This window comes from Oryza sativa, chromosome 4 (genome assembly GCF_034140825.1).
Source record: "Oryza sativa Japonica Group chromosome 4, ASM3414082v1".
Classification (NCBI taxonomy): Eukaryota; Viridiplantae; Streptophyta; class Magnoliopsida; order Poales; family Poaceae; genus Oryza; species Oryza sativa.
Genome location: NC_089038.1, coordinates 35,435,720 through 35,459,979, shown reverse-complemented (window position 1 = coordinate 35,459,979; position 24,260 = coordinate 35,435,720). Strand labels below are relative to the sequence as shown.

The window sequence follows — 24,260 nt, the reverse complement described above, 5'->3', positions numbered from 1 at the left end:
GTGGGGCCGGACTTCCGTATCATCCCTGCCGACCCTGATTGACATAATAATCACATAAAATACCACTCAATTAGTCAATGATGACGTGTTAACTTACCTTCCCCCATTATGTGGGGTTCAACCGCAACAACAGCAATCCGTTGACCTGATTGACTCATAACGCGTATTGGCCCACTTGTCAATATAGGCCCACGGGCTCAGTCAACTGTCCGTTAGAAAGCCCACCTTAAACGTTTATCTCACGAAGAATATAAAGCCCACTACTAGACGGGCTCTGCGCGATTCAAGCTCATTTATGCTAAGTCAGCAACTGAAAGGAAATGCCCAGCCCACTTCGATCTCTCCTCCTCCGCCTCGCGCTCTGCGGAAGTGCGAATCCGCGGCGTTGCTCTTCCTCTTCCTCTTCGATGCTGCGTGGGCGCCGCGGATTTCGCCGTGAGCTGGCGGGGCAAACATGCTTGTGTTTCTGTTGCGTCTCAGGCCTCTACCGGCCACCGCGCCATGGGATGTCTGATGTCTCCGTGATGTTGCTTGTCGTGGCACGCTTGGCGCGTGCGCGCCAAGTGTTCGACGGAATGCCGGCCTGCAGTGATGCCGCTCAGTTACCCTGTCTCCGGTTGCACTATGCACCCTGTCAACCCTGCCTGCCCGTTGCTGCGGTGAACTACATCCTATAATTGCATCGCCACTGTCCGCCATGGTCACAGCTCACAGGCTTGATTAACCATCTCTTTCAACTTCTCCAAGCATGCAACTGTGCTTCTACAGCGCCTGCTGGTTTGGATTCGAGCATCTCACTGCTTTAGGACCAATCGATCTCTTTCTTTCTTCCTGACATGACTATATCTTTCTGGTTGGTGTGCTGGACTCCATGCCGTCCACTATGCCAGCACTGTGCTGTGGGCATCAGTTAGCTGGTAATCATCCCAGCTCCACACTCGTGCTGCTTCGGCACCGCGGCTCCGATAAATCTAATCATCGGCACTTTCAAGTGGCGAGCAGAAACTTTCTCCAGAGTATAAATTGCCCAGCATTGGGGGAGCTTGATGATCTGGACTGGAATCGCCCTTTTTCTTGTTGTTCTTCAGCACCAGAATTCAGAACACTCAGTTATGTGCCAGCCTTGATGGTTTCTACGGGGAGAATGCTCCTGAAAAGGTAACTCTCAGTGCTGCTACCATAGATTTATACACCCTGGGGTTTGGGTACTAATAATGCTCCACATTGGATGCGCTGCTGCTTAGCTTATGTTTCAGTGCACATGACAGAATGCTGACTAGTGCTGATATATGCCACTAAACCATGTGGATATCAGCTTTTTGTTCTGCATCTTTGCCTTTTGTGTTCATAAAGTCACTTGGGTGTAGTTTCATAATATAATTGCTTTTGTGGATGTCCAGTAGCCACCGGCTAGCCCTGTACTTAGCACTTAGCTTGGCACCAACTAGTCAAAAATTTCCATCCTAGAGGAAGGCGTCGCTGGTTCCATAACTAAAACACAGTAACCTGGTTTGGTCTGTTTCCTTTCATCAAATGCCCGACAATCAATCGTCCTCAACGTCCTTTTCCATGTCCAAATCCCACCACGCATGGCTGTCTGTGTTTCTTCGTACATTCCTGAAGCTGGGAAAGCAACGTGACACTGTCGAACAGTGGCCCTGCGTCAACAAAGTCCTCACACGGAACTCTCAAAATATTTCCCCAACACTTGTTTTGAAGTAATTGTAGGGTGCAAATAGCCGGCCAGCTTTTCCCCACAGTGAAATGTTGTTCTCTCAAAAAAAGAAATGTTACTCTCGCACGCACTGTTTCTGAATCGGTGTCTGTCCACAGTGTTCAAGCAGATAATTGTTGTTTCCAATCAAGAAATAAGGAGCATATGGCCTGCTAAAAGAATTTGAACACAAAGTGAAGTGTAGAAGATTCAAACAGAGAAAGTTTTGTCAGGCAAATTTGGTTACTACTTGTTATAGTTTTGTTTGCATGATCTGGCTAAAAATTCGAATACCAACACCAACCTACCTGATGCTGTAAAATAAATATCTTCCTCCGCTGTTCCTTCAATCTTTCTCACCTTTGCCATCCCTTTGAAGGAACTGTTGAAAGTTGCTTTTTCATGTACAGGAAACAACTCTATCTACCTTGACTAACTGGTGTTACTGCGTGCATCCTTGGAGATCTTCTTCGCAACTAGTGCCCTCAAAGTGGCTGCACAAAGTGGTAGTGACTTGCAAGAACTTTGCATTTTCCCTGATAATGTAATTGGGCTAGAAGTGGAGCATTTCCATCTGTGAGTAAGTCATTTCAAAAGGTGGAATCATGTCACTGTTTTGCCTCTTTCTTTTTACTCAGTCCAGAACATAGGAAAAGGGCAGATATCTAAAAGCTTGCCTCATCTTTTGTAGGCAACGCAGGAATTCAAAGGAGATACCGTCTTGGATTGAAAGTTGAGAAAACGAAAAGGCGGGATGGGAATTTCTCATTGTGGGATTCTAGAAATTTTAGACCGGACTAAATCCTGTCTTCTGCGGGTAAGTGATCTGTCCAAATCACATGAGCTGTCTACATTATGTTGCTTCATGTTCAAACCACATAGGATTTTCCAGGACAAATTTTACTAATATGCAGGAATGCTTTTGTTCTTGGTAGAATAATATCTCAAGAATGGATGGGTAGCTAGATCAATATTACTGCTTTGTCTGTTGGTTTTGTTTATCAGTTTCATTTTAATACACTGCATAGGAATGGTAAAAATTGGTAAAAATAGTGGGAAAGGTAGAGGAGAGGAGAAGGAATGATGGCGGGGAAGAAGTTTGAAAGAACATATGGGTCCGACGTGGAGGCCCACGTGAGCCACAATAGGAGGGCAGGAGGACGTAAGCTCACAGCGCGTGGGCCCGGTTCTGTTTTGTGGGCCAAAGTGGGCCGGGCGCGGTGGGCCTACCTCTCCGCTGCTCAGACACTTCACATGACGCTTGTCTTTGCGAAGGTTTGCCACGTGGGCCCCCCCTTGGGCACACACAGCATACGGAAACAAATACGCAGGGACACCATCTGCCAGTGTACTGGTGTACAGTGTATACCCGTACGTGCCTACCTATCCTAGCCAGCATTCCAGCTACGCCTACGATCTGATTCCGTCAGCCGTACGTGGCATCTTCCTCTCTCTTTCTCAAACATTTTATAATTTGGAATGCATCATGAGTTGATGACCATAGGAAATCCTAAGATACTTAAATAACAAATGAAAAACCGTGTGGACTGGGTAGCTGAACAGGTATACTAGTGTGATGATTATAGGAAGAAACACATGGTAATTAACTAGAGAAAATAATGGAGTGCAAATGGGGGAGAAAAAAAGTGTCCGGATCCTGAGTGAATTTGGTAGGTTTGGCAACTTGCACTGCAGAAGCCGACACGGCCGGCTGGTTGCACGCGTGGACCACATATGCATGTACTCCAGAAGCCTTCTCACCCTTTTCTGCTTTGGCGGTCACTGAGAATTCAAAATAATTTACCCAGAAAAACCAACGGCCATTTTAACTTGGATATATTCTATCTCGAAAAGTCGTCGAATCGTTGGTCTAGTTGCAAGTAGTAGCAGTAGTTTAACGATCGAAATGGCGTTTGGCAAGGCTAGCACCAACTAGTTGCTTTGCTTTGCTTGCAAAAGAAAAACCTCTTTTTTAGTATATATAACGGATAAAAAGAAAAGCCTCTCTGATAACTCTCTATCCAGAATTAATGCGCTGCTCACTGTTCCAAAGGATGATGCTGCCTCCAGCACGATCGAAACCTCCATACGGCAACTGTGTCCGTCCGTCCAATGTACAGTGGCTGACATAGAAATATGCTCTCGAGTCGAGTATATATAGAGAGAAAATACAAAAAAAAACACCCAATTTTAAGAGAGATCCTTGATAAGTGCGAGTTTCATAGAATGTCATCATACAAATGACTTTACTCTAGAAATGTTATTGTCGTTAGGGTTCCGTTAGCAGTTTTTGGTTAAGTGAGCGGGATAGATGGAACCCTAACAATGACATTTTGTAGGACAAAGTTGATTGTACGATGATATTTCGTGGAACTCGTACTTGTTAATAACATTTCTTGAAATTAGACTAGTACAATGATATTTTAGATTTTTCTGTATATATTGCAGGAATAATCCAAATATATACTAGTGAGAAATTATTCAAAAATAAATATATGAACAGATCGAAGTGCCGATATTTGCTGTGGTCGCAGTGGTATGACTGTGTGTGCTGGGTCCAGTTTTGGTGGCTCCAGACACGGACAGGCAGGCACTGGCAAGCGGAGGAAGGGAGGCCGGAGGTCGTGAACAAAACGGTTGAGCACACGTCGTTGTTTTCTGTAGCACGGCCCGGCGGAATCCAGCGACTCTCTCTTCGCCTTTGCATACTTGTGCTCCTCCCTTTTGGACCTTGCTTGCTTTCGTATTTGGACCACCCTACTGTAATGACCGAAATGCCCCCGTTTGTCCTTGCTCGTTTCTTCTTTTTTTTTACTACTTCCTCCGTCCCCAAATGAAACCATTTTTGAGGTTGGCACGGGTATTAAGAAAGTAGGTGAGAATGATTGGAGGAAGTGTGTGATTGGTTGAAAAGAGAAATTAGGTGAAGAAGAATGGTTGTGATTGGTTGAGAGGAGGTAGGTGAAGAAATAGCTTCATTTTAGGACAAGACACTGTGCTAGAAATAGCTATATTTTGGGACGGAGGGAGTAACTCATAGAGTAAGTGCAACAATTACTATTTTCCACGGTAAATTTTTTTTTTTTGACAAATTGGCTCTTTTAAAAAATTTTAAGCAAAAATGAACCGTGATCTAAATGTAAGTAATTATAGGTCCTTAGTAAAGATTAAGGATAATATGTAAGATTTCTCTCATTGTTAAATTTCGATTTTTGAATTGCTTTTATGTCCCATTGAAGTACTTGATTGACTGAAAATGCTTGACTTTCCATGTATTGGAATCGGCATTCTAAAAGTGTTTATTGTTAAACTTTGGATGGAAGGGAGTAAATATTCTGTACTTAGAACTACTGTCTAGCTGAAGTTGATTTTTATCAAACTGTATTGATAGAGGGCATGCAGGTATTGCTAATGCTAGCTCGATCGTGTTGATGATTGATTTTTCTTTTGAACGAATGTATGTGTTGATGATGGATTGATGGTGCAATTAGTCAGGCAGAAGCTTGCTTAGCTATCTGGGTCAGGGTATGATTAATTGTGGGTTTAGAGCTTGTCTGTCCTGCAGGGTCATGCGTTCGTGCGTGCATATCGTTGTTGTTGCATGGATACATGAATGAATCGATCGATCGATGGATGGTCCTACTAGATACTCCCTCCGTTTTTCCATAGATGACGCTGTTGACTTTTTCTTATATGTTTGACTATTCGTCTTATTTAAAAATTTTATGCAAATGTATATGATATAAATCATACTTAAAGTACTATGAGTGATAAAATAACTCATAACAAAATAAATTATAATTACGTAAATTTTTTGAATAAGACGAATGATCAAACATGTGAGAAAAAGTTAACGGCGTCGTCTATTAAAAACGGAGGTAGTATGTATGCCCAACCGTTAATAATTAATCTATTTAGCAAGTTGCATGCATGTGCAACCCATTGATCGACCCCATATCATGCATATGCATGCCTAATGTGGCAGTGCAATCAAGAGGGGCCGACCCAAACCATGCATCTGAATTAATCTTTCTTCTTTTCTTGTATGTTTTTTTTTCTTTTGCTGTTGTTGCCAGATCTTTCTTCTCTGTCTATCAGTCAAATGCCCTGTGCATAAATACATACTCCTCTTTCCGTTTCAAAAAAAAAAACTAGTTCTAACTATAAATCTGGACATTATAATGGTATGGTTCCAATTTTCCTTTTTTTTTTAAGGGAGTAGATCATACGTTGCATCTGTAGCTCAATTTGATGTTCCCCCGTGTGGGTCTCGATCGTCTCAGGTTCAGGAATTCAGATCGACGTACATATCATATGGCCCTACACGGCAGCCTGCCAAGTCGGTAGGTAGGTAGGTAGCCAGCAATCGAGTTGATCGATCGATCGATCGATCAAGCATTTGAGCGTGCATGCGGTGCAGTCGTGCATCTAGCATGTGTGCGTGTGTGTCAGTGTGTGAAATGGCCAAATGCTGCTTGCAACAACAATGCATCAAGTTACGGATTTAGGTCTTTTTCGTGGGGTTGACTGATCCCACAGTTTTTTAAAAAACATCCTATAAACCTTAATTTTTAGATATAAATAAAAAAATAAAGAAATAACGTACTCCAATATAAACCACTAGTAATTGATCTCATATGTTTTAATTCCCCGCCACTTTATACACGAATCGCGCCGGGTGGCTGTGGATTGGATTAACTGAACTACGGCCGTCCCTGTAACCCCCGCACGCGCGCGTGTACTGTTAACTTATCTACCTAGCTGTAGCTATTTGGCTTCCAACTGCAACATGGAGTGTTTGCTATGCTATGGAACGCCCAAATATTTAAAGCTGCTAGCTACCTATACATATTCATTCAAGTATAATGTGTAGTACTAGTACTAATGCTTATTTGTTTTCTTCAATTCCAAACCTTAAATTTCTTGCTTTTCAAACTGTTAAATGATGTATTTGTTATAAAAAAATTATATAGAGGTTGTTTAAAAAATAAAAAAATCATTTTCAAGTTTATATAATTATTAATACTTAATTAATAATATCTTAATGATATTTCCCATTTCGCGTGCACTGAAAAACTCTCTCCAACTTCTGGAAAGAACGCAGCATTAAGAAACAGATATAATTCAAAACCTTAGGGATAAACGCAAGCTATATATTCTTTTTTTTTAAGAACAACGCAAGCTATATACTCGATCAGATCATATCAAACTAGGCGGTTACGACGTTGGATATATACTTCATATCCTAGCTACTCGATCTAGCGGTTGAAAACAATTCATTGGCTTCTGTCGGGGTTAAACTGCTGAACATCCTTCGTGCTAATTACTATTGTATACATCTATATATTCTACAAATTAATAAATGTAAACAGTGAGAGTACTTCTCACTCATGCACACACACATATATATTTTTTACTACAGTTAGCTGTGCACAAAGAACACATGTGCAATATAGATCAATGAATAGCCATTTCACTATGGACGAAGACTGGATGCATGACACTCGTGATCGACTGTTTTTACATGGATATGGATCAGTCAGTAATTTCTTCTCGTTGTATAATAACTAGGGATAAAACGAAACTAAAGTGAAACTTAACGGGCATTGCCAGGGGTAGAGTCGTAAATAAAAAGATGGGCAGCAGCAGCAGGAGAGAGAGAGAGAGAGAGGTCAGCATTGGAGTGGGCAGAAGTAGTACGCCAGACATTGGGTACACTAGCATCTCCGTGGTGGGCCCTTGTGTTCCCCGGCCCATCAACCTCTCTCTCTCTCTCGATCGCCTTCGCCTTCACTTCACACGCCCAAACTGTGAAGCTAAGCTAAGCTTCTCCGCTTCTCCATCTCATTGCCCTGTAGCTTTCGCCTCCCTCTTCCAGCTAGCGTTGCTTGTTTCCATTTCCTCTCTCTCTCTCTCTCTCTCCAGCTAGCCTATCTCTCTCTATATCAATCTCGATCTCCATGCCATTGCACTCGAGCAGGCTCAGCTACCTCCTTATAAACCCCAGGCTAGCACCTAACTATAATACCACTATACACTTAGCTTAGTGTTTACCTAGCTAGCTAGCAGCTGGCTGCAACAAACATTCTGCATGCACTTTGAATTCTAGAGATAGGAGAGTTAATTAGATAGCTTAGCTACCACAATGCATGCGTGCAACCTGATAGCTTAGCTACGCGTAGTTGCCAATTCAACCGGCCGACATATATATCGGCCTGAGGAAACTAGTGGAGGACTCCAAAGGGATCGCATTGATCTGGCTAGCTATCTCGATCGATCGCCTCATCGATCGACGACGACGTGCGTGATCGATCAGTGCAATCCCTTTGGAATTTTCCTCTTGCTTCCGCCTCCTCATCTTCCTTGATCGATCGATCCTTTGCCTGCTGGACGCGCTTGCCTGCCGGCTTGCTTCTTCCATCGCCGCCTTGATCAATCCGCAAGCTGCTCCAGATTCAGGAGTTAAATCGAAGCCCAACGCTAGCACACAGGTGTGTATCGTATACAATTACTGCATATGTATGCATGCTCCACATCAGTATATTGATCATCCCCGTATACAAGAAATGAACAACAGTAGGAGTAGTATTGAGTATTCTAGTGTTACTTTCTTTTACTTTGAGAACGAATTAATGGCATCTAATTTGTGTAAGCAAATTACTACTGGTTTCACTAGTCCTGAATTGTAGATGTAAGCTACTAGCTGTTAGACTATAAGAAGCCATTAATTAGTCGATAACAACATGCAATTGCATCTTGTCTTTATTTGACTATATATGTTGTTTTTTTCCAGTATGTATATGTTTAAAGCCCTATCGATCTAACTCTGAATATGCTAAGATAGAGTACAGAAAACATGATGCATATGCACCAGTACTGCTTGCAGGACTGTTCAGACATAATTTAATTTGTTATGCATCTGACCTGATCATCAAGTGGATTGATTGGTGATATATAAATGGTAACAAAAGTATAGTAGTGGAGAAGAAACGTGGAGAATTGGGTTTTACATTAAACTTTGCACGGTACAAGACATTAGACATCGATCGGTGCCTAAGCTAGTTGGAATTTTGCAATGATCTTCCCTTTTTCTGATCTTGCTTTTTGTGTGCATTAATTGTTCCGCTTGTTGCTTGAGAGTTGGAGTAGTACGCATCTCGATTGCAACTCATTTTGCGCGTGAATGAGTACCAATTTGGATTCGATCGTCATCGAGAAAGAGACAAGATACATATTTTTTGCGAACGCGTAAAAAAATAGCACGTCAATATATTAGAAGAAACTGATACATACTCCGTAGCTATCTTAATTTTATCTCTCCATCGCATGCAACTAAACTAATGTACTACTATATTTTCTCTTATCAAGAGAAAAGGAACACAAACGATCATTGCACAATATTTCCGGAACCCAAATAAGCTAGCTCTGTCAATGCTTATAAACGTACTCCTATATAAAATATATAGTTGATGATATGCCATGATGCATTATTGAACACAGTGATGTCTGCTGAAAGTGCATATTTGGCAGTGCAAGAAGGTCTTTTGACAGACAGGGTAAAACATATAGAGTCCCGAGTCCCGACAAGTTCAGTTTATGACGATGGAATCAATCAAAGGAATATGGTTCGCACGGCTGAATCGCTGAACCACTCTGAAATCTGAGGGCGTGTTTGCTTGCTGCCCTCAGATTCGCGCCCGGCTCATGCGTCGATCTCAGGCGTCCGATTTCGGTCGCCTGCGGTCGGATCGACCTGCCTGAGCAATGGTCTCCAGGCGAGGGCAGCAACCAAACAGCCCCTGAATACCTGGCTAGCTAAGGTTTCTGATCTATTCTGGCTGATCAGTGTCCATTTTCTTTCGTCCATAAGGCCGAGTGCAGAACAACTTGTATATATATATTTATGTGTTGATCTGGTAATTCAATGTAGTAGCAAAGAGGCAATTGAGGATTCTGCACACACGCATCTACTGTAGCAGAATACTGATGTCTTTTATGTAATCCTGTCAAAGTTACTAGTAAAATTTTCTTTCAGAGAGGAAAATCTCAAAAGATTTCTCAGCCGCTGGCCCCTGGGATGCAGTATTTCCTGGCGGAATTTTGAAGCCCATGAGGCAGTGAAGCCCAGGCACGCCTTGTATGCAGGGCCTGATGGCATGGCGAATTACAAGGCCCATGAGAGATCTGGGCTGTTCGACCTTAGTTAGCGGCAGGGCTTGATGGGCCTACATAAAGCCTCGACTTTGGCGGCCCATGAAGGAAATCTCGTTGCTTTCGGTTTGGTTAATACTAGCGAAGTTGTTGGTGCAATGCGAATGGAAGTCCGCGCTGGGGGGACGTAGCTTTCGGTGGCGCCGCTGGTTCCGTGAACCAACTCGCACTTCCCATCCACGACCCAATCCAATCCTGACGCTCATCGGGGCCATGTGCTGCGCCTGCGCGTGGTCGTGGACGAAGCCAAGCCAAGCCAACGCAAGGCAAAGCGCAGCGCAGCAAGAGGAAGAGGAGGAGCAGTCACTGTTGGAGTTGGTTGGTATCGCCGCCCGCGCCCGCGCCCGCGCCCGGGACGGCCGATCTTATCCTGCATCCAATCCGCCGCTCGCTCCCTCGCTCGCTTATCCACAACAATACTCCCGCGCGCAACAGTCAACACACACACGCGACGCGATGGATGGAGATAACACAACTGTAGTAGTAACGGATACTGCCACCCTTGACACTGTTGACTTTTTAACACATGTTTGACCGTTCGTCTTATTAAAACATTTATAAAATATGTAAAACTATATGTGTACGTAAAAGTATATTTAGCAGTGAATCAAATGATATGAAAAGAATAAATAATTACTTAAATTTTTTGAATAAGACGAATGGTTAAACACGTACTAAAATTTTAACGGTGTCAAATATTTTAAAACGGAGGGAGTAGCAGGAGAAGGCTGCATGCCTGGCTTCAGTACCTCACCGCAACGGAGCCAGAGACGTCCTGAAATCTAGGAGTAATGGCGGCGTGACTATCGCTCGATTCTTCAATTGGCTTTCCTTGGCATGCAGGGCACATATCTGTGACTGATGTGTGGCCCATGAGACTATAAGAGCAAGTTTAATTGTAGAGAGTACTGCTAGCTTCAAATCATTTATTGTCAATCTAATAGTTAATTCATACAATAATTAACTATAAATATATACTATATCATTAATAATTGGTCCCACATGTTATACATACAACATGTTTGGGAGTTTGTATCGCAGCTAGTTATAAATCTGTAGTCCGTTTATCTTCTCTTTCCTCTCTTATCTTCTCCACATAAGCTTGTAGCCGACTTAGGGTGAGTTTGAGGAGAAGGGGATTGAGAAGATTGGGAAGATACGTAAAACGAGGTAAGCCATTAGCGCATGATTAATTGAGTATTAACTATTTTAAATTTTAAAAATGGATTAATATGGTTTTTTAAAGCAACTTTCCTATAGAAATTTTTTTAAAAAAATGCACCGTTTAGTAGTTTGGGAAGCGTGCGCGCGGAATACGATGGGCTTTCTCACCCAATCCCCCAGGAACGAACGCACCCTTATAGTCTAATAGAGCAAGTTTAATATTATAGCCAACTATTGGCTCTAAATCATTTAAAGTTAATTTAGTAGCCAATTCATATAATAGTTACCTATTTTTTGGTCTCATATGTGCTGTAGCTGGCTATAAATCTGTAGCCCGCTGCTCTTCTATCTTCATGCTCTTACTGTACCTGCTCTAACACTGCTCCTCACCTACGGCTGGATCCATTCCATTCCATCGGTGGATCGGTTGACAAGTTGATCATTGGATTGGACAGCAGCCATTATTCACAGAAAGGATCGATGGATGTGCATAAGATGCAGCAGCATGATACAGAGTGAGAGTGGCTCACCCCCCGACGGGTGGGCCCGGCGCAAGCGGGGACGCAACTTGGACGTGTCGTGCTCTCGACGGACGCCTCGCTAGACATCGACCGCCGCCCGCGTCGACGTGATTGCCCCCAAGTGGCCGCTGCGCGCACACTCGAGTCGATCGCTGGTTGGTTGCACACTCGCTGCAAACGCCAGTACCACTCCTACTACTACTCTCCGCGGTAGAAAGAGACGTTGCTTTGCAATTTGGAATATTATTATCGCTGGCGGGAGGTAGCAACATTTCTCGCTTGTTTGTGACCTGTGAGCCATCGACACTAGCTACGATCGCCCGACGACCCAAGCAGCTAGCTTCCCATCGGTCAATTCGTTAGATATCCCATGGTCCTCTTATACTCCATCGATCCGTCGTAAAATATATGGTTAATTAGATCCATACCACTATAATTTTTTGGAATTAAAAAAATACCACTACTATTCATATTAATAACTTCTACTCCCTTCGTTTCAGGCTAAAACACGTTTTGACTTTGGTCAAAGTAAAACTGTTTTTTTTCAACTAAGTTTATAGGCAAATATAGTAATATTTATAATACTAAATTAGTTTTATCAAATCAATAATTGAATATATTTTTATAATAAATTTGTCTTGGGTTGAAAATGTTAACATTTTTTTCTAAAAACTTAGTCAAACTTAAAACAGTTTGACTTTGACCAAAGTCAAAACGTCTTATAACCTTAACCTGAAACGGAGGGAGTACCATTTAATCAAAACTTTTTGGGTGACCCGCGCAGCTGCGGGACCAACACACGTACAAAATTATCTCTTTTTATATATAATTTTACTTAAAATTTGTTAAATCACTATCTCGTTGTCATATAACTTTGAAAACCGAACTTTATCACTTCATGTGTTTCTAATTTTACAGTTTTTAAAAAGTTGCATTAGTAGCTACCCCAAACTTCTAAGTTGCATTAGTCGCTACCCCAAACTTCTTTCTCACCCTTTTATTTGCTTGCTTGATCTACCACGGCTTCTATACATCCTCCTTGAAAAATTTTAAAATTAAATCTAGTAGTTTTTAGAGTTCATTATCTCGTTAGGTTTCGTTCCTATGATTTTAGAAATCCCGTCAAACGCCATTACTATACTACTCTATAATCGGTCCACTGCTTCATCTTTTATTGTCATTGGGATTTAAAAAATTGAACATAATTATCATTGAGTTTAATTATTTTTTTACTTTGTAGAAGTTTTGCCAAACCGTCAGCGACTTCGCCACTACTCCTCTACAGCTCGCCCGTTGCTACCCCTCTTTGTTGTTACTGAGAGTTTAAAAAGCAAACATGATTATCATTGTGTGATTTTATTTACTTTCTAAATGTCCCACCAACAGCCATGACCGTGCTGTTCAATGGTCTGCCCGTCGTCTCCCCTCTCAACCATCATTGGAATTCTATTTGGGTTTTTTTTATAGTCCACCGCTACCACCCCATTTCTTTACGGGGTTATTGCTTCTCCCTTCTCTATTGGTTATTGCTTCTCCTTTCTCTATTGTAATTTGTCATCGTTTGTGTTCTAAATGGATTGTTTTTTTTAATGAAAATTCCATATTTTTCATTCCGATATTTTGTTATTTACAAATTATATTCCTACTTAAACTCTTATATTTTTTATTTTTTATTTTTGATTTTTAATTAATCTCGTGATGTATTCTATATGGTTTCTTCTCTCAATAATATTTATTTTTATTTCGAATTTTTAGTTATATAAAAATTGTACTTTTAGTTGAACTCTTATTTTTATTTTTCTAATTTAGGGATTTAATTTATTTTTATTTTGAATTTTAATTAATGTCATATCGTGTTTTATTTTGAAGTAGATCCGTGAATATCAAATATTACATACAATAAGTAGGCTATAATTACATGGACACACTTTTTATTTTGCAAATACCATATGTGAAACTTTCGAAGACTCCGACCTCCGTTGTACTCCCCCTATATTTTAATGTATGACGCCGTTGACTTTTTGACCAACGTTTGACCATTCGTTTTATTCAAATTTTTTGTGCAAATATTAAAATATTTATGTCATGCTTAAAGAACATTTGATGACGAATCAAGTCACAATAAAATAAATAATAATTACATAAATGTTTGGAATAAGACGAATGGTTAAACGTTGGATAAAAAATCAACGGTGTCATACATTAAAATATGAAATATGAAGGTAGTATGTGAAAGCCTGATATGTCAATTGGTTAGATTTCTTGTGGTGAAACATGCATCTTCAAATTCATTATATTTTAATTGTAAAAAAAAATCTTTAGAGATGGTTACTCTTAAAATTATCAGATTTTTTTTGTCACGGCTAAAATGTAATGAATCTTAATATGAATTTTCGCATATATGTGTAGTACTATTAGAAATAACTGTTTATTTTTTTCTAATTTTTTATGACATTTGCTAGTTGGTGTGTGTGAGAAACCTATATGCATATTTTTCACTTAGACACAGGAGCGGAGCTAGGTAGGATAGGGGGTGCCCAGGAACCCGGTTAAGAAATTTTTTTAAGCTATAGTTCATCTATTTTCACCATATATGCACCTCCCTCAATCCAAATTTAGGCACTTATATCAGTCTAAAGTAGAGTAAAATAAGTGAGTGGCAGCTCTCTTCATTTCGTTCTAGCTCCGCTCCTGCTTAGACATACTATCTCGATATAACAATTCAACCAAGTCTTACGTGAACTATGAACCGCCCAACACAAAGGTTCATGAGATATCCGCCGTTGGTGGTCAGGTGAGGTGAGGTGAGGTGAAGCTTTGGGAAGCATCAACCTTGAAAACCAAGAAAAGGTCGTGGGCGACAGGGCGAGCGCCATAAATATCTGAAAACATCTTGTGGAGAGCTGACAGGTGGGACCCGAGGGGAGGTCCCGATCGGACTGTAGCGTGGGGGCGGGGATCGAGTGGGCGGGTAGCGACAGGCCACCGCCCACCCAGCCCATCCGCGCGCGTGGACGCAAAATGGAGTGGCGCGCGCCGAACGAAACGGAAGCCGCAGCCAGCAAATTGCAAAGGAAGGCAAATCACAAGCAAATCCACCCCCGCGCCGCGCCGCTCGCGCTCGGCTCCGCCTTTTTTCCCTTTCGACGTCGTTGGGCCAAGGAAACGGAACCAAATCTTATCGCCTCCTTGTGTGGGCGCCATCCGTCCCTCCGTCCGCTGCCCATCTCTCTCTCACGCTCGCCGTCCTCTTGTGCCTTCTTGGCTTGGGTTTGCCTGCGCCTGCGCGCGCTTGGCCTAGTTGCATCGTCTGCGTTGCGGCTGCTGCGATAGCATGTAGGCCAACCGCGTCATCTTATCTCTCTCTCTCTCTCTCTCCCCCCATCATTTCATCTGATCTAGTATCTCATCTCCTCCTCCCCTCCTTTTCCTTCTCCCCCAACCAACTCACTCTTCATCTTCAACACCTTGCTGTTCGTCCTCGTCTCGTCGTGCTGATTGTTCAAGAACAGGAGAAAGAAAGGAAGAAGCAGTTTGATTGATCTGTTTCTGTTGGGGGGAGCTCGGTGATCCATGCATGGATGGCAAAGAACTCCTCTCACCGTCCGAACTGTCATACTATGCGCACCAGCAGCATCAGCATCAGCATCAGCAGCATCAGCAGCAACACCGGATGCTCGGGGGCGGAGGAGGCGGCGGCGGGCATAGCGCGTCGCCGCTCGCCGGGATGCACGGCGGCCCGTCGGTCATCCGACCCATGCCCAACATGGGGATGAGCCCCACCGCGATCCTCCAGTCCATCGGCCCGGGCCCGCTCGCCGGCATGCAGTTCCAGATGGACGCCGCGCCGCCGCCGCCGCCATTGATGCACAACAGCATGGCCTCCGTCTCCGCCTCCGCCGGCGCCGGCTCACCCACCGTGCCGCCGTCCGCGACGCCCATGGAGCCGGTCAAGAGGAAGCGAGGCCGCCCGCGCAAGTACGGCCCGGACGGGACCATGAAGGTGTCCACCGCCGCCGCCGCGCAGCACCAGCAGCAGATGCTGAGCGCGCCGCCGAGGATGGGGTCCGTGTCCGGCGCCGACATGGTTGGCGGCGGCTCAGGGATGGACGACTCGGCGCAGAAGAAGCGGCGCGGGCGGCCGCCGGGGACAGGGAAGAAGCAGCAGCTCTCATCACCGGTTAAGCTTTCAGGTAAGTGAATCAAGTGACAGTCTTTATATATGTAGAGAGAGGGAAAGCCTCTGCTTTGCTCTGCACTGCTCTGCCACGTTGATATTTATTTAATCTTTAGTGGTAGATTTCCTTTTTGTTTGTTTTGTTTACTCAAATATTGAATTCTGTCATCCATGTGTACTTTACTTAGAAAAGATAAAAAAATATATCATGTGTTGTTATCTTTTTCAGAAAAGAAAAACAGTATAGTATTCTGTGACTTCCTAATTAATTAACTTAGAGAATTGCATAGGCATTCCTCCTACCCAAAATTGTCCTGCAACTCTATAATACCAAAAAACTTTCAGACTAGGAACTGTCATGACCTTGATGATCGTGTTTGTGCTTGTGCAGGGGGCAATGCGTTCAGTGGCTCAGCTGGAACGAGCTTCACCCCTCACATCATCACGGCATCTCCTTCAGAGGTAAATAAAAATACTCATAGCTCATTCACCGTTACTACAATTTTTTCATCAGCAGAAAATGCAGAGCTGCATGCAAACTGAGAGGGGAGGTAAAACTGAACTGAGCTGACAGGCGACATTGATCATTGTCAGGACGTTGCAGGGAAGATCGTGGCGTTCGCCAACCATTCGTCCAGGGCGGTGTGCGTGCTCTCGGCCACCGGCTCCGTCTCCCGGGTGGTCCTCCGCCACCCGGCCGACGGCGCCATGTCAAGGGTTCACGCCTCCTCCCACTACAAGAACCCTGCCATCTACGAGGTATAACAACTAATTGGTTGGTGCAATGCAATCTTGGTAAGTTTAATTCAGAGTTGCATGTGACAGGAGTGGATTTGATGTTTGTGTGTGCATTGTGGCAGGGGCTGTACGAGATCTTGAGCATGTCGGGGTGTTACAACCTGATGAACGAGGGGCAGAGCGACGGGCTGAGCGTGACGCTGTGCAGCCCCGAGAGGCATATCATTGGAGGCGTTCTCGGCGGAGCATTGGTAGCTGCCAGCACCGTTCAGGTAACCAACCCAATGTTTTAAATAGCGGGCTAAGACATTTAGCGGTTAGCTTCTCAAGCAGCTATAGCAGCTAAATTGTATATGAGAGCAAATAGCTATAACCCTTCTCAAACAGCTATAGCGGGAGATTTAAAACCCTGAACCAACCTCATCTTTTCTTTTTCTCCTCTCCTAGATGGCTAGATCATCTTCATCATCAAGATTATAGTAGCATTGTCTGGTTGCAAATGTACTCACTCCATTAAGGCCTTCTTTGGAAGGGATGATTACATGATTCCTACAAAATTCCTCTTTTCCAATCAAAGGGATTCTGAGTTTTGATCAGAAATGGGATTCAATTCTAGCATTGATCTTGGTCTAACCTGGGGTACTCATTGGCACTTGCAGGTGGTACTTGGGAGTTTCGTGCAGGGAGGGTCGAAGCCCAAGTCGAAGAAGGCCGGGAAACAGCAGCAGCAACAGGCGGCGGCGGCGGCCTTCAGCTCGGACTCGCTGACCGGAGGAGGGCAGGACGCGTCGCCGAGCTCCGGCCATAACCAAAATCTAACGCCGCCGCCCCCTGTAACAACGACGGGAGGGTGGCCTAGCTCCGGGATATTTGACACGAGAAGTTCCAACATTGATATCAACTCATCTAGAGGCTAGCTTCATCTCTCAATTTGTCGACTCTTCCATATGTGCTCCAGAAATTTGTTTTTCTGATTCCCAAAGAATTACCCCCAAAATTGTACTCCTCTCTGTAATAGCCTGTTCAGTTTTTGAGCCGTTAATTCTTATAGATTATTATTATTCACTAGGCAACGTTGCATTCATGCATGCATGCATGCTCAGAGTTGTGTAATCCCAACAGGATAATCTTGCTTTTCTTTCAGCGACATGTGCTACTGCCCAACCTGTACATTCAGATTTCCTTCACTACCTTTATATTCTTTCTCACTACACAGATACAGAGCATCATCATTGTAGGTTCCTCTTCACAGAAATTGCAAACAGATTGTAGTAGCAGCAACAACAGGACGATGCATCATCTTTCATGGAGTGAGCTCTAAGCCCCTAGCAGGTTCTTGATGTCATTCTGCAGAAACAACCATTGACTGATGAGTAATCATGCCTGTGAAGCTATATAATAAAATGAAAACGAACACTGTTTTGTTTCATCACCTCAATGCTCAATGGGGAGCTGGTTGGTGCATAACGGTTCACCACATGACCCTCTTTGTCAACCAGAAATTTGGTGAAGTTCCATTTGATGCGTTCTCCGAAGAGGCCACCTCTCTCTGACTTCAAGAACTTGTACAGTGGAGCAGCATTGCCGCCATTCACATCAACCTGTTTGACAACTCGGGCGCGTTGATTTTAGACCGAAACAACAAATAATTGGATATGGTTTTGGAAGCTAGCACTGGAAGAAAAGATTGCCATTGGTTGGACCTTGCCAAGGATAGGATACTCTGCTTTGAAGCGGGTACAAGCAAACTCCACAACCTGCTCATTGCTGCCTGGCTCGGTGGCTCCTGTCCTGCAAATTGATTGCATGGGAACGCCAATATCTCCAATCCTAATTGCACAAGAAAAAGGGGAAATACAAAGCAATTGAGGTCATTGTAGACTGTCAACGGACAGCGTTATGCTCTCATAAATTACAATTGAGGTGTCAAGGGGAAACTGAAAGATTTGATGCAATTTAACTGGACGGCAGAGGAAACGATAAGAGAGTGAATACTTTCTTCAGAGTAAAAGCAATAACAGCAGTACGGTATTATACAGCTGCCCAGTGCCCACAGATAAAAGTCTAAAAATGTTATTAAAAAAACCGATACTGAAAAATGAGCACTGGTCAAGATTCAAGAAATTTGCAGCGATTTCTCCAAAAGTACTTCATAAAGGTATTCGCGTGACTTCAGAGCCGAGTTGCAACAAACGTACTGTCATATAGGTAAACAACTAGTACCTGTCTCCTTGTATTTCCCATATAACTGACCAAGTTCAGTGTAGTTGTAATTCGTCAGACCACTGCAGAGATATCATCAGATCAGGTGGGAAAGTACAAACTCTCATTAGACAATTTCGAATGAAAATGTAAAGACCAATACCATCGAGATGCAGCATTCACAATAAGAACAACTTTTCCCTTGTATCTGCTGAGTTCCACATCACTCCCCCTCGCATCCTGCAGAATTATTCCACAGACCGTTATTTAAACACGACGAAATGAAATCAAAGTTGGATGAATGGGAATAGAGACCCTGTCATTGAAAAACTCCATCTCTTGTTCTTGTATTATCAATTTTCAAATAGCCCGATTGCATTGGTTCACAGACACTTCAACGTGGCTTCTTCAAAATTTCCCATAAAACCTCTCAACATGCTTGATAAAAAATAAGAATAAATAATTCTAGAGAAATGGAAGGAGGGACAGGCGCTCAACAGACCTTCACAGTGAATTCATGGATGGAGCCAGCGAGCTTTGAAGATGACTCAGCTGCTCCCATATTTGCTTTCAGCAACACTGAAGTGCTCTCCTGGACAAGCCACTGGAAGAAGGATTGGAGAAGAATGCAAAGAGACAATGAAGGAACAAAAAGAAGTGTGACAACTGGCAACTAGCACCACGAGATTTATTTCTGCATTTTATCAGACATTTCGTTTGAGAATTCTCCCCTTTTTTCCAGTCCAAATGTTTTCCACAGATGCTAATGCCAACCACAAAATATGTAAAACATGATAATTGAATGGGCCATTTCTAAAGCACATGTATCTCTATATAACGCTACTATACAAGTAGACAAAATATTGTGTCCATCAACGCTACAACACAGAAGCCATTCCTATCACCAGTTTCTGGGCATTCTCAAAGTATACAGCGGAAATCACAATATAATCATAATGGAGAGTCGGAGATATCATACAGTGTGTAAAGCTATCAATCAATGCTGAATGTTCAGCTGTTCAACAACAGGTACAAATTGAACGCTTAGCACAGCTTTCTAATTAGCCACAAAATATCATCACCCTTTCTACCTATCCGATCAATCAACAAAAATTAGGCAGAAAAAATATCTTGTATGATGATCAGTAGTCACCCTTTCCAGAGAATGGTTCATGACAACATATATGCAGGCATACAACAGAAACCAAGCAAGCAAGATTTTAAAGTACTATATATTGGGCAACTAGATATTTAAAATGACCAGTACAACTCCAAAATCTGATAGTTCACAAGAAGCCTTAAACACATTATTCCCTGCATTCAGAAGCTAATACGATATACAGGCTCTCAAGTACTAAGAACACACAGTTACAATAACAACAAAACGAAGCCAGACTACAGTAATCGGCATGGAGTACTCCATCCAATTTATCACAATGATAAGGCCACCAGATGGCAGCTATTTTATAGCATGCTGTCGGTCCTTGCTGGCAGTCGTCTGAAGAAATTCACTGGCGTTGAAGGCAACCTATATCTGAACCTCGGGTGCCTCATGACATAGAACCCTGCCAATGCTGCAAGAACTTGGAGTGGTGTAACATACAGGACTATTGCTGCTATGAGACAAAAGAGGACAAATATTGCTGTGGCCCGAGGATCCCTCCAGCTAAGCAGTGCTTGAACCCTCTCCCCTTGAGTTGCTATATCACCTACCACAGTCTGTATTCTTCCAGCAACACTCCTCAGCCTATCATACCTCATCCTAATAACATCAGGACTCCTGCTTGTTGGGAATGTATCGAACTCTTCGTCAAGTTCATCTGGGTGGACAGCCTCCGCATGAGAGATCTTAGTGTTCATGTGTGGAGGATAGCAAGGTCGGTAACGATAGTTCCAAACCCCTATAAGAAACATGTATAAGAACACTGTTGGGAGTATGAGCTCTGGAAAGCACACCAACATTATAAATAGGATGTGAACCAGCACAGTGGTAATGGGGTTCCTCCATGAACACACACCATTAAACCACTTGCTAACTGCAAACAAGCCTGAGAAGACTGACATGAGCCTGAAGAAGTTGGCTTTGCTTCGTCTCATGCTCCACAAGTGAGAATCAACATCTGACATGTACTCAACAACTTCCTTTCTCAGAGGTGGTTCCATCCGGCTAAGTCGGGCAGACACAATCTGGACAGCTTGATGGCGCAGCATGTCAACCTGAAGGACTGGTATTGGGCGTACATAGTGCATCTTTGGTAGCAAAGGTCGAGAGTACAGGTACATCATGTTTACTAATGAAGTTGAGGAAAATCGTATGGCTAAGTGCAATTCACCCATCTTTTTTACCCCCGATGGATGTAGAACCAGGAGGGGATATGAGTGAGTGTAGACACGGCCAGTTTCAAGAGTGGAAAGACGAATCCGAACCTTGCCGATTTTCGCATCTTTAGAACTGGACGTCTTCTCACCACCTTTCTCTCCAAGCTGGCCATTGTCAAAAACACCGACAGTCAGGACTGTTGCAGGATCATAAACTTCCCAGGTATATTGTTCATTGAATTTGGGGCCCGGGTTGTTCACGATGGTACGTGTCCGTACCCACTTTGAACCATACTTAGCAACACAGTAAGTGTCTGATGAACCTTTTCCATCCCGTGTTTTCATTGGAACAATCCCTTGAGCACCCAGGATTCCAAGCTCAAGCAAACCAATGGACGGTTTCCAGAGTTGCTTGGCTGTTGGTCTGAGGTCACTGCTGTAGTTAGTGGACTCATCTAGAACATGGTACCCTCCATCAAGGCAGAGACGAAGATGAAGCCGAGTAGAGAACTTCTCCTTCTTCAATTGATCCACATCAATAAGTACCGGCTTCTCAAGATTGAACCATTTCCCATGGACAATACGATCATCGGCTCTTCTATCAATCATTGTCAACGGTATAATTACACGGCCAAGCACCTCGTCTTTGTTAGGAGCTACACGATCTTCAAGGGAAAGAATAAGGTGATCCTCAAAAGGTTCAGCAGCCACAAACATTAGATCCTCATTCCAGAATGGGTTGAAATTTCTAGCTTGAACAGGTTTTGTCCTCCCGTGCTGATGCCCCACTTGTGCCCTTACAAAAACATCTGGATAGCGTGTCTTATCAGTTATGGCAATATCTTGGGCCTCAATTATATTGACTCGCAGGTACCAGAGTCTTGGAGCATGGTAAACTTTAGACTTCATGTGTGTTACAGCAGATGGATCCTCAAGTGTTGCAGCATCTGAATGCCATGCGTCAGGAAATGCCTCATCGGCTTGGGTGCCGATCCAAACTGCAAGCATCAGCTCGCCTCTTGACTTATCCCCAGTTTTATGAACGAGGCGGTACCATTCTGGGGCCAATGGACTGTCAGGGGGCACACGCATCGGAACATCATTCAGATCAAATCGCACCAGACCAACAAAGTCATCTTTTAGCAAATCCTTGTCTTTGACAACAACTTCAAGGATAGTTGCCTGCATACGGTCTCTGGAAAAAGCAAAGACCGCATTCCACTCTGGATTCTTCTGCTTCTCAAAGTGCCTAGTTATACCCCTGTAGTTGCCAACTCTCACTTCAACATAAGGATCTAGGCTTCCAGTGACATCCATGTCAGGCAAGTCCCGTGCCTTAACCACACGTACAAAAAGATACTGCATTCGCTCCACTAGGTCATATGTACTGGCATGCTTCTCGGCACGTATAACCCGGCCTCCAACAACCTGTCCGCCACCAAGAAATGGACTAGTTTCTTTGAGTGCATAGTCCATGGGTTGCTGAGAGGCTGCTGAATACATTCTTACAATCTTGGGTTGTTGAGGTTCTGGTTTCATCTGGTCAACAGCATACTTGGAAGGTTGGTCGGGAAAGGAAGCTGGTAGATGGCCATGCCCATGGTGCTGATGCTGCACCTCCTTAGCTATGGTGTGCAATGTTTTCACCTCAGCCCTGTGCTCATGAGTTGTGCTGAGATTTGTACCGGTTATATCAGTTGCTATTTGCTCCGCTGGCGTTGGGGGAGGATTGTTTGAAACAGGATCCATTGCTGGGAGAGGGTTTGAAGCTTTGATGGATGGGTCATTGGTAATGTATACTTTCAGACCCAGTTCCCCTTTCACACGTGAGAACATCCCACGCTTCTCCAGTGGATAATGCATGACAACCGCATCAGGGAATGGCACGAATGAGGTTCCAGCAATTCTGACCTTGCCAAGGAAGGACCTTGAACCATCAATGGATCTGTTGATGTTGTAGACGTACGCTTCAAGCGCAAGCTCAGGAAGATTAGACGGATCCGAAACGTTGAAGTAGAAGCGCTCATTCCACACTGGGTTCAGATCCTTGTCCTTGATAGCCGTGCGGAACCGCTGGCCATCAAACGTAAGCTCGACACAGGCACTTGCTGAACCTTGCCCATCCTTGGGCATCAGGTCATGAGCACTTGCAACCTCCACACCCAACTTATATGCCGCCATTGCCTCCGAAAATGATGTTATTTGCTACACCACTCTGTACAAAACAGAAACATCTGTTAGCACCATTGATTAGAAGCAGGACTTATGAACCTGATGATGCAGTCATAGAACATCTGTAGCATCAACAAGGGAAAAACAACAATTTTTCATAACAGATGCAGGTGAACAAAAAATAAAAATCAAACTTGATTTACACATAAAAAAACTACAAATCTTTTCCATTCGACAAAAGCGCAAAAAGAAACGCTTCTAGTAGTATGATGGGCGAAGGAGATACTGTAGCATGTCAACATCAAATGGAGAAATCCACAAACTAATACTAGATCCCCAGGGACCATAAGCTCGCAGTAAGTGCTAATGCTACTCGCTGACAGCGATGGTTCTGGAGATCAAACCGACGGCGACGCATACATAAACTACTAGTACAATTTCGTATTACTACAGTCTACAGGGAGATGCTAGTATATGCATACCGATTCAAACCGAGATGGAGGCAGATTGAAGAAGCTCGCCGCCCCTCAAAACCTTCTCGCCGGCCGTGCGCCGAGGCGCGAGGAGGGGAGGAGGCGCTCAACACTGTTTGGCTAGCGCCTACTGGGCCTTGTCCCCAACCGGGCGCGGCGAGCTATAGCACCGCCAGATTGGAGAAGACGGTTGAAGAGAGACCCAGATCCGGGCGAAACCCGGGACCAAATGGTGAAATCCGGGCGGCTGGCTGGCTGCTTCACTCCGGTGCTGCCATGGCGTCGACGAGGAAGGAGGTGCAGGGTGGGTCGGGGGAGGAGAGGGGAGGGAGGCGTTTCTCTTCCCTCTCTGGGGGTTTTGGGTGGGAGAGAAAGCGAACGCGTCGCGGAGAAGAGACGAGAATGGCACACAACTGATACACCTACACTCTTGTTTGTTTCAGAAAGCGAGTAAAAGAAGCAATGAAGGAATTGATGGAAGAGTTCGGTTTCGAAAAAAAATTCAAAGGGAAGAAGCTGTAGAAGGGGCCAAAAATGTATATTTTTTTAAAAAAAAGAACAATCCTAGG

The 24,260-nt window shown here is 43.7% G+C and overlaps 2 protein-coding genes, 2 long non-coding RNA genes and 1 pseudogene across 4 annotated transcripts; 3 read left to right on the top strand and 2 right to left on the bottom strand.

Annotated features, from left to right (window-relative positions):
• The first annotated feature begins 322 nt into the window (after window positions 1–322).
• On the top strand, window positions 323–2,651 carry LOC107280568 (uncharacterized). Its single transcript, XR_001545146.2, has 3 exons — window positions 323–1,158; window positions 2,125–2,311; window positions 2,406–2,651. It is a non-coding gene; the product is annotated as an uncharacterized lncRNA (long non-coding RNA).
• Window positions 2,652–7,391: 4,740 nt separating this feature from the next.
• Window positions 7,392–9,766, top strand: LOC9272593 (uncharacterized). Its single transcript, XR_001544986.3, has 2 exons — window positions 7,392–8,205; window positions 9,245–9,766. It is a non-coding gene; the product is annotated as an uncharacterized lncRNA (long non-coding RNA).
• A 5,227-nt stretch (window positions 9,767–14,993) lies between these two features.
• LOC4337449 (AT-hook motif nuclear-localized protein 9) lies at window positions 14,994–17,695 on the top strand. Its single transcript, XM_015779878.3, has 5 exons — window positions 14,994–15,803; window positions 16,179–16,249; window positions 16,382–16,546; window positions 16,648–16,797; window positions 17,185–17,695. Exons 1-5 carry the CDS (start codon window positions 15,188–15,190, stop codon window positions 17,440–17,442), a joined length of 1,260 nt encoding a protein of 419 aa, XP_015635364.1. The 5' UTR covers window positions 14,994–15,187; the 3' UTR covers window positions 17,443–17,695.
• LOC107276892 (probable phospholipid hydroperoxide glutathione peroxidase) lies at window positions 17,521–19,428 on the bottom strand (annotated as a pseudogene).
• Window positions 19,429–19,945: 517 nt separating this feature from the next.
• Window positions 19,946–24,117, bottom strand: LOC4337448 (FT-interacting protein 3). Its single transcript, XM_015779875.3, has 2 exons — window positions 23,701–24,117; window positions 19,946–23,261 (listed from the first exon to the last, which is right to left on the bottom strand). The coding sequence occupies exon 2, from the start codon at window positions 23,225–23,227 to the stop codon at window positions 20,192–20,194; it is 3,036 nt and encodes a 1,011-aa protein (XP_015635361.1). The 5' UTR covers window positions 23,228–23,261; window positions 23,701–24,117; the 3' UTR covers window positions 19,946–20,191.
• Between the last annotated feature and the right edge of the window lie 143 nt (window positions 24,118–24,260).

What these genes read in the sequence shown, in the direction of transcription:
- LOC4337449 (XM_015779878.3), top strand. Translation starts at nt 15,188, where the DNA reads ATGGATGGCAAAGAACTCCTCTCACCGTCCGAACTGTCATACTATGCG. An exon ending in AGAACCCTGCCATCTACGAG is followed by an intron (nt 16,547 to 16,647) that starts GTATAACAACTA and finishes GCATTGTGGCAG; the next exon opens with GGGCTGTACGAGATCTTGAG. An exon ending in TAGCTGCCAGCACCGTTCAG is followed by an intron (nt 16,798 to 17,184) that starts GTAACCAACCCA and finishes TGGCACTTGCAG; the next exon opens with GTGGTACTTGGGAGTTTCGT.
- LOC4337448 (XM_015779875.3), bottom strand. Translation starts at nt 23,227, where the DNA reads ATGGCGGCATATAAGTTGGGTGTGGAGGTTGCAAGTGCTCATGACCTG.